The sequence below is a fragment of the Protobothrops mucrosquamatus genome, unplaced genomic scaffold (genome assembly GCF_001527695.2).
Source record: "Protobothrops mucrosquamatus isolate PMUCROS unplaced genomic scaffold, P.Mucros_1.0 scaffold4649, whole genome shotgun sequence".
Lineage (NCBI taxonomy): Eukaryota > Metazoa > Chordata > Lepidosauria > Squamata > Viperidae > Protobothrops > Protobothrops mucrosquamatus.
The window spans coordinates 10,821-20,924 of NW_015390548.1; the positions used below are offsets into that span (position 1 = coordinate 10,821).

Below are 10,104 nucleotides of genomic sequence, written 5' to 3' on the forward strand. Positions count from 1 at the left end.
CAGCTGAAATTCTTTAGAAGTCAGTATCTGGGATGGGCTTCTAAAAATCTATATTCTTAAGTTTCAAAGGTAGTTTCCACAGTGGTTTCCAGCTTCTTTAGTTTGGCTCAGAAAAACCAACTCTTCCCCTCCTCACCATCTTAAAGTCACAGAGCTTCAGAAATGACAATAGTTCCACAAAAAGGAAATTACAAGTTGTAACTAGAGGAAGCCTGTCTTGACAAGAAAGGTAAATATATAGAAATTTTAGTGTCTAAGAACCAGTGGCATCCTTTATTGTCTATTTAAATGGCTGGTTCTTCCATCGTGAATTTGCATGGTCGCTCTGCCCCAGCCAGGGACTCACCTAATTACTTCTTCAAGAAGCAGTCTGAGTGGACTTCTGGTTGGATCGCAGCACCGATGGCGGCTTTTCCTTGAGCCGTCCGCCCCGAGGACACGTCAAAGTTGCAGGAACAGCGCGTAACAGCTGTTCCGTGGCTCGGAATCCCCTTCCCTGGGCAAAGGGGGGGGTGAGCTTCCCCAATAGGGGTAGAGCTCCCTAGCCCTCATATTTCTTCATCTGTGAGGACTAAGGTGAGCTCCCCCGGAGTCTGGGACTTCTCCGTGCCTTGGGCTGCCTTTGTTCTCAGAACGAAGCCAGATGCAGATTCAACCTCTGCTGTTCTAGGAGATTGTGAGTAAAATTTTACAAGCAGACAGAGCTAACCAGGAGGACTGGAATTTGAATGAACTCTGGAAATAAATAAGAACCCTCTTCACTTTTTATTTTAACTTGAAGAAGAAGGAATATGGCTGCGGAAGGGCGTTTTTTTCTTTGATAGAAAATATAAGAGACTTTCACTTTTTGGAGACTTTCTTCTGGACTTTCTATTGTAACAGACTTAGTTACTTTGTACTGGTTGGGCAAGCTTTCTGCTTTCACTTTTGTTTGATGCTTTTATAAGACTTTATACTATATAAATAAAAGTATAAGAGAAGAAAAAGAAAAGTAAAATGGCCTCAAAACGTGTGGGAACTTTTGTTCCTCAGAAGAGCATGTTCTCCTCCCCAGCTGTTCAAACATCACAGCAGCCAAACCCAAGACTCCCCCACCTTCTTCCCCAATTCCAGCACTTACATTGAGAGATTTACAGGATGCTTTGAAGGACAATGCAAGACAGATTAGAACGGAGATGGAGGAGCTGTTTGAAAAGAAACTTGAGGAGAAAAATGCAGAGATGAGAGATGATATATTGTTTGCATTGCAAGGCTTGGCAGTTCATGTAGAACGTATTGATGGACGGGTAGATGAAGTGGAAAAACATGTTGAAAGTTTGGAATTTAGATTGGGAAAAGTGGAGGAGAATGTGGATTTAACTCAAAATGAGGTCATTATGTCACCATATAGAGAAATGGAATATGCATTGAGAATAAGGGGATTGAAAGAAAATGCTCAAGAAAAATTGGAAGAAGAGATTGCAGCAGATTTGGCCTTGGTTTTGTCCTGTCAACCTGAAGAAATTATGAGAGAAATGGGAAAATTTTTTAGAGTTAATTCATGGGTTGCAAGACAGAGAAACCTTCCAAGAGATGTTGTTATCTACTTTTCCAGAAAATCAATCCGTAATGAAATTATTCAAGCTTTTTATAAGCAGAAATTTCAAATTTCAGGACAAGATGTTATAATTTTAAAGGAGATACCACCCAAAATACTTAGAAGAAGGAAGGATTTCGCCTTCCTGGCTGAAGAGTTGAAAAAGCGACAAATTCAATTTAGATGGGAGATACCTGTTGGTATAATGGTGAACTTCATGGAAACACGTTACAGGCTTAACACGATTGCAAAGGCAAGGGACTTTTATATTTCAATCTTGAAAGCAGGTTCACCATCATCTCCACAAGGTACCAGGAAGGAAAGAATCTTTGAAGATAAAGTGGCTGAAGGAGCTATATTGTCATCAAGTATTACAGAACTACATGATCAATATCAAGTTAAGCAATAATTTATGGAAATTAAAGATGATCTGAAATCACAAAGAATGACCCACGCAGCTCATAGACGCAAAGAAAGAGAGCAACAAAAAGTGGATGTGGTACCTATAGCACAGCAAGTTATCTCGGAGCCAGTGGGAGGAGCAAGGCTGAAGAGATCAGTAACAGCTGATTTACAAGGAGCGTTCCAGAGGCTCGCTGCCATTAAAGATGGCAAGGTTCTTGACATGGAATGTTAATGGTTTGAATTCTCCACAGAAAAGAAAAAAGATATTTTTTTATTTGAAGCAACATAAAAATAATGTTGTTTGTTTACAAGAAACTCACATTACAGCAAAGGATCAAAAATATTTGATTAATTCATGGTTGGGAATACATTTTATGGCACCCATGCCTCAGAAAAGAGGTGGGGTAGTTATTTATGTTAGGAAAGAGTTTTTGCCTAAACTGATTGATTCTGATCCAGAAGGAAGATATGTTTTTATTGAAATATTATTGAATGGGAAGAAATGTGTTATTATTGGATTATATGCCCCAAATCAACAGCAGAAACAGTTTTATAAATTGGTACATCAGAAATTAAATCAAATGGATTACAAATCAGTTATTATGATGGGAGATTGGAATGGTGTTTTAGATTCAAGAAGAGATAAGAAAGGTTCCTGCAAAGCTTTTAATTCAACACTGCCTAAAACTTTTTTTGACTTGAAGGACGAATTGGAATTAAAAGACATTTAGTGAGAACGAAATATGGAAGAAAGAGATTATACTTTTTTTTTGGATAGGCATCAATCTTATTCTAGAATTGATTTTTTCTTAATTACTAATGATTTCTTTTCTAGGGTGAAGAATATTAAGATTTTTCCTAGGACACTGCCAGATCATAGCCCTGTATGGATGGAATTATTTGCTGAAAAGGGGAATAGAAGAACTTGGAGATTGAATGAAAATTTATTTAGATATGATATAAACTTGCAGAAATGTAGGGATCAATTGAAAGAATTTTTTTTGTTGAATATGCATAAAGATACCTCAATTTCAATGGTCTGGGACGCTAGTAAAGCATATATGAGAGGTATTTTGATTTATATGAACAATGTTTATAGGCGTAAACAAATGCAAAAACGAAAAGAGTTAGAGGAAGGAGCGACCCAAACTCTGTTAGAGCTTTAAAGATAATAACCAACACCTTAAATTGGACCCAGAACCAAACTAGCAACCAGCACAGCTCATGTAACAGTGGTATTATATAACTGCACCACTGTGTTTGCTACCAGCTGTAGCTTACGAATACTCTTCAAAGGTAGTCCCAAGTAGACCACATTGCAGCAATCCAACTGAGAGATTACAAGGGCATGAGAGACCATGCACAGATACTCACAATCCAGGAAAAGGCACAATTGGCAAATAACATGAAATTACACAAAGGGTCTCCTAGCCTCGACTGCCATCTGCTCTTTCAATTGGAGTCATGGGTCTGGAAGAACCCACAAATTGCAAACAGGATCTGTCTGGTAAAATGCAGTCCACTCAGAACTAAAGATGATAAACCCTTAGATCCTTGAGTCCTTTTGAACTCACAGTGACTCCATCTTACCAAAAGAAGTTATAGGGATGACATGATAGCAGTGTTCCAGTTTTTGAGGGGCTCCTACAAAGATGAGGAGGTCAAACTATTTTCCAAAGCACCAAAAAAATCTACAGGATTGGAAAAAATTGCAATTATCGATGTTAGGTAGGATTTCAGTTATTAAAATGAATGTACTTCCTAAGTTTTTATTTTTGTTTCAAATGATACCAGTTTTGAAGAAGGATGCTGGATTAGATGAATGGCAAAAGGGTATTAATAGGTTTATATGGTCAGGAAAAAAGCCAAGGGTGAAGTTTAAGATTATCCAAGATGCACGGGAAAGAGGAGGGCTGAAAGCCCCAAATTTGAAATTATATTATGATGCGGTGGTATTTACAGCAATTAGTGATTGGGTGAATGTAACTAATAAGAGGATGCTTAGTTTAGAAGGATGGGATTTGTTATATGGATGGCACGCATACCTTTTTTAATAAAAAGATGGATAAGGCATTTAAAGCCCATATTTTAAGGTATGCGTTGCTAAGAGTTTGGAGGAAATATTATAATAGATTGAGTTATAAAATTCCACTTTGGGCTGTTCCTGAACAAGCAATAGAAGGGGTCACTAGAGGAGTAAAGTTAGACACAATAACTTATAAAGATCTATTGATGTGGGCTGGTCAGAATTGGGAGCTTAAACCAATAGAAGAACTATTGGAGGAACAATTAGTAAATTCCTGGTTCCAATATAATCAGTTAAAGGCAAGATGGCAGATGGACAGAAAGGTGGGTATAACACCTGAAGATATCAATTTAATTAAGCAAATTAAGGATCAATCAAGGGCTCATATAAAAAGAATATATAATGTTTTAATTGAATGGGATTCTGAAACAGAATTGGTAAAGGATTGCATGATCAAATGGGCCCAAAACATCGAAGAAACTATAATGTTGGATACTTGGGAGAAAATTTGGATCAGGAATATTAAATTTACACAGGCACAAAATTTACGGGAAAATTTTTACAAAATGTTTTACAGGTGGCATTTAGACCCACAAAAGTTATCATATATGTATCCTAACTTACAGCCCAAATGTTGGAGATGTGGAAGTCTAGAAGCATCATATTTTCATATTTGGTGGTCATGTAGAGAAATAAAGGCATTTTGGATCCAAATATGGTGGATTACTCAAAATATTTTTAAAAAGAAAATAAAATCACACCGCAGCTATTTTTGTTAGGGATAACCGAAGATTTAAATACTCAAGAAGTGATTTTGATGTTAAATCTTATTACTGCAGCAAGATTATTAGTAGCCCAATACTGGAAACAAAAAAATTTGCCCTCAATGGATGAATGGAGAAATAAGGTTTCTAATCTGGCGGAGATGGCAAAAATCTCCGCGTATTTGAAAGACCAATATCAGGAAAAATATATTAAAATATGGGAAAGATGGATAGTTTATATACAGAAGAGATATGAGATAAAAAATTACCATGTAGATTATGAATAAAAAATTTTCTTATGTTAGTAGAACAAATGTTATGAAGGGGGTTAAAGAAATTAGGATGTTGTTTGTTTTAAAATTAGAGAGTATGGTAGATAAGTTGTGGATATTATAATGGTTTGGTAACCCTGTGTTCAGTTCTGGGAAGTGAGGGAGGGGAAGGGGGGGAAGGGAGGGGAAGGGGGATAATGGGGTGGGGGGAGAGTCGGGATGGTATTATAAGTATGCATTAATAGTTATATAACTAAAATGTGTGATGTTAGAATTGAAATGTATGTATGTTAATGCATTTTATGTTTGAAAGATGTATAATTTTTTCTACTTTAAAAATAAAAATTTTCAAAAAAAAACCAAAAAAAAACACAGTATATACATTTTTTGTATTCCTCCAGTTGCATTTGTCTCTTGGCCATTTTCAACATCCTCAACTGCTCCATAAACCATTGGAGTCTTGGAAGCGATGGGCCAAGAGAGGGCACATGGGCACAATCCTGTCCAGGCTCTGGCCAGAGCCTCCACAGGGCCACACAGCAGATCCTCCAGGACAATCCCACAGCTCCTTCTGGAATCTGAATGGTCCATCAGTCATCAAGAAGGGACTATGTGAATAGGTCCAGCCTCCCTGCAGAAGGGGCAGTGCTGGAAAATCTCATGGACACCACTGTGTAGTCTGATCATGACAGAGGGAATAAGATCATGTCTTGAGTGTGTCCACTGTCCTGGGTTGGGCCATGGATAACCTGAGAAGGCCACCTTGGGGCCTGCCCCTGGCACATGTTTATATTCGTACCCATCACCACTTGAATTGGTTTTCCTGCCCTAAACCCTGTGAGATGATCTTCTACCTCTAACCTGACCTCCCGCTGTGCTGGCAGACCTTCCATTCTGCCAGTCATACAGACCTCACCCAATGATGCAAAGGTAAGTGACCCTTTGACTGTACCTCTCATTGCTGATGGGAATCCTCACACTCCATAATCTCCACACACACACTCAATGTATCCCCACCTTGAACTGGTCTCTCCCACTGGCCAAACAGAGGAGACCATATTCACACATATAGGCCCTTCTCTTCTCACACCCGGGCAAAAGGGTAGCAAGCACACAATAGCAACATATTTAGATGACCCCTATGCTCTCAATCTATCAATGTTCTTCAAAGTATCTGTCCTTGTCCTTCAAGCTATTGCTAGTTTCTGGGCTCTATGTGTATTGGAATTCCAAAGTTTGCAGCCACAACCTAGCATTCAACCCCAGTCACTAGCTCATTGACCTTTATGCTACCACTGGCCCTGGTTCTCTTTACCAGAAGGCTCCAAATCCATATCTCTTCTTTCAATATCTGATCTCTAATTGGGTCACATATTTCACTGCAAAGGCCACTGTTGATTCTCTGGGCCAGTTCTTGTTTTCAGTCCCTGCCAGCATGACATCGTTCTGGGCTGTCTTCAGCTCAAACTCCAAGCTGACTCTTCACTATACCACCACCAGCCTTCCACCCTCAACACACACTCTTTGGCCTGGCTTCCAGCCCTGCAACCTCTTCAGACTGGCCCTGGATCAGACTCAGGGCCACCTCTCTACCTCCCACCAGTCTCATAGGAACGTGGTGGCTCACATGGTTAGAATTCTGGGCTGACAATCTGCAAGCCCTCGTTTGAGACCTGAGTGCTGCTCTGTGGTTGGGTGAGCTCCTGACACTTGCTCTAGCTCCTGCTGACCTAGCAGTTTGAAAGCTTGCAAATGTGAGTAGATAAATAGGTACCACTTTGGTGGGCTCATTTCGAGGACATGAAAGGAGTCCCCAATGAGCATTCCCCAGGCAACATGATCATACCGGTTAGTATTTTGAACATCTTGGTACTTCCAACATTTTACGACGATGAGCAGTCTGTTGTCCCAGTTGTGTCCCTCAGTGCTGCAGACAATGGCCCTAGATTGGCTCTCCCCCTCCACCCCAAATTTGTGGCCAGGGGTCTGCACTGGTTGGCAGGATGAAAATAAGAGCTTCAGCTGGCTCATGAATGCAGAGCAATCCCCTGTCTTTGCCATGAAGTTCTAGTTGGTCTCTTCAGCCTCTTGTCTCTGGTCAAGGAGCAGACCCAGCAGTAGCAAAGCAGGAAGAAAGTAGGATTAAGGAGAAGATTGAAGAAGGTGCTCCAAAAGGTATCCACCCCCTCACCCACCCAATTTCCCCATCCCTTCCCTTCATGGCAGGGAGCCTTGTGTCGTGCATCTGCTTTCTCCTGCATCTTGACTTTTTTTCTACATTTATTATCATTCTGAAATTGGGTCCTCTGTATGCAATTTAGGCCAAAATCAAGTAACAAATCTGAAAACCATTGTAGATTTCTACATTGAATGTGTTAATTTTTCAGATTTGTACTGATTCCAGTTTTTAATTCCTCACTCAACATTTTATTGAGAATTCAAAGAAGGCTCTCTTTTTGTATATTCCTGGCTTTCCTTTAATCCTCCTATGTTCCTGCCCCTGTTTACAGAGTCAAGAATCTACATAGGAAAATTATTATGAAGAATAGATTAGGTTCCTCATTCAATATCTTAGTATTTCAAATAATTCTGTGTATTACAGAACCTGGCCCTTGTTTTCCCAGCCCAGATTTCACTCACCTTGAATGTCGGGATAATTTGTCAAGAGTAGCAGTGCCCACATCAGAGTAGAGAAGATTGTCTCTGTTCCAGCAACAAAAAAATCACAAATACACTGAACCAGGTTCTCTTCACTGTAGGTAGAATTGGGGTCATTCCTGCTCTGATGTTTAAAATGGAAAATGAAAATTACAATGAATTCTATGCAACTTTTCTATAGTTATTTTAATCTCTGTGTAGCAAGTCATGAGAATAAATATAGTCATGTTGTTATATAGGAAAATCGATGCAAGAGAGTAAGTGGTAGGTTCACACTATAAAGACTATCTTAAAGTAGCCAAGATCAAAGAGAGATTTGGCTTTGGAAAAACTTGAATTCATTTCCTTTTATTTCATGGTTGGTTATCTCAGTAAATGCTTGCATGTGGAATGGTGATTATGGGTACCTACTAGAGTGAATCACAAAAATTCACAACCAGGATTATCTGCATGCATTCTAATTTAAAGTTATGCCCAAAAGTGATTATATGACTGCTCAAACTGCAAGCTTTTGTGGATATATATATTGGGCCACACTCTCTTCATTGTAGGTAGAGCTGGGGTCATTCCTGCTCTGGTGTTTAAAATGGAAAATAACAATGAATTCTATGCAGCTTTTCTATAGTTATTTTTGTCTCTGTGTTGCAAGTCATGAGAATAAATATATTCCTGGTAGTTATATTAGAAAATCAATGCATGAGAGTAAGAATTAAAGTGGAGGTTCACACTGAGTAAGACACCGTATTGAAGTAGAGCAAGATCAAAGACAGGTTTGGCTTTCAAAGAAGTTTAACACCTTTTGTTTTAATTTATAATTGATTCCCTGAGTAAATGTTATGCATGTGGAACAGTAATTAATGTGTACCTACTAGAGCAGTATTCCCCAAGTTTTGGGGGTTGGCGGCTGGGAGTGGGGGATAGGGGGAAAGAAGGGATGGTTTTGTGGGAGGTGAACAGTGTGTGCGTGCAAGCACAAACACTCGTTGCTTGCAAAAGTGGAGCCCTGAGCACCTATGACATTCGTGTGAGTAGGGTTATGAACACCCATGATCCTTGCAGCAATACTCAATTGAGTGAGGCAGTGCACACGCACACACACATGAACACTGGCCAGCCACTCACGCAACCTGATGGCCCACAGGTTGGGGACCCTGTACTAGAGTGAATCACAAAACATCACAAGCAGTATTATCTGCATCCACTCTAATCTAAACTTATGCCCAATATGATGAACATGACTGATTTCACTACAAGATTTTGTGGCTATTATGCCACACCATCACAATTTATGCAGTTTTTTAGAGTACATTAACCCTTGACATATAACTGTTCGTTTGGTGATCATCCAAAGTTTCAACAGCACAGAAAAATGTGACTTATGACCAGTTTTCATACCATTGCAGCATCCCCATGGTCAACTCAATGGATTCAAGAGCAACTAGTTGGGGCAAGTATTCATTTAAGTATGAATCAGTCAAAAGTCTCTACCTTGTTAATACTTTTCTTTCTTAATGCAACTTCTTTATAAAAAGGGGAAAGGAGCGGTAGGCAAACATTACAGGATGACAAACATAAACATTTCTAACTTCCCCAAGGAACCTCCCGTGTATAACAAGAGTCTAATATTGCAGAGATGCAATATAGTCCTTATTTAGAGGCAAACGGAATTTAGCACAAGTTAAATTCAGAATGGGAGTTGAATGTAAATATTCCTTGCCCAGGTATTGAACTACAATCAACCCATACCTTTTCCATCTGAAGAAAGTAGTGATCAATGAAATCTTGTGGCGTGTGCAGAGAGCCGGATTCCTTGTGTTTCTCTACTTCCTGCTTTGCAAAGGAATTGATCACCTCTACAGAAGCCAAGGCATCCTTGTGAGGGCCCGGGACATACTTCATTAATTGTGAGAACACAATAAACAGCTAATAGAAATGGAAAAGGAAAAGTTTGTTGGTTTATTCTCCACTACAACTAAACAAACACTCTCAGCAGCTCACAGAAATAGAAAGCACTTAATATCCAAAGAAAAATATTGCAAGCGCATTGAAACATGGCAAACAATGCATGGAGTCAGACCTCAAAAGTCCTCCAGAAAAGCTGTTTCCAAATTCTTCCAGAAAAGGATTATGTTAGAGGCAGATAGATTATTATCAAGCAAGAGACTCTATATCATTTCAGACAATGGCTAGCCAATCTCTTCTTTAAATTTTGGCCCCCTCAGAGAGGGCGCGCAACTTGGGTGTCCTCCTGGATCCACGGCTGACACTGGAAGATCATGTGTCGGCCGTGACCAGGGGGGCGTTTTATCAGGTTCGCCTGATCCACCAGTTGCGCCCTTTTCTGGACCGGGACGCTCTGCGCACAGTCACTCAGGCTCTCGTCACCTCCCGCCTGGACTACTG

General features: G+C 39.7%; 1 protein-coding gene across 1 annotated transcript in view; it reads right to left on the reverse strand.

Moving 5' to 3' along the window:
- Positions 1-10,104, reverse strand: part of LOC107299183 (cytochrome P450 2J5-like) — a 35,453-nt gene that overhangs the window by 3,882 nt on the left and 21,467 nt on the right. The window contains exons 5-6 of the mRNA XM_015828550.2: positions 9,448-9,624; positions 7,684-7,825 (exon numbers count right to left, since the gene is read on the reverse strand). Coding sequence (XP_015684036.2) covers positions 7,684-7,825; positions 9,448-9,624 — 319 coding nt within the window. The remainder of the gene's footprint in view (positions 1-7,683; positions 7,826-9,447; positions 9,625-10,104) is intronic.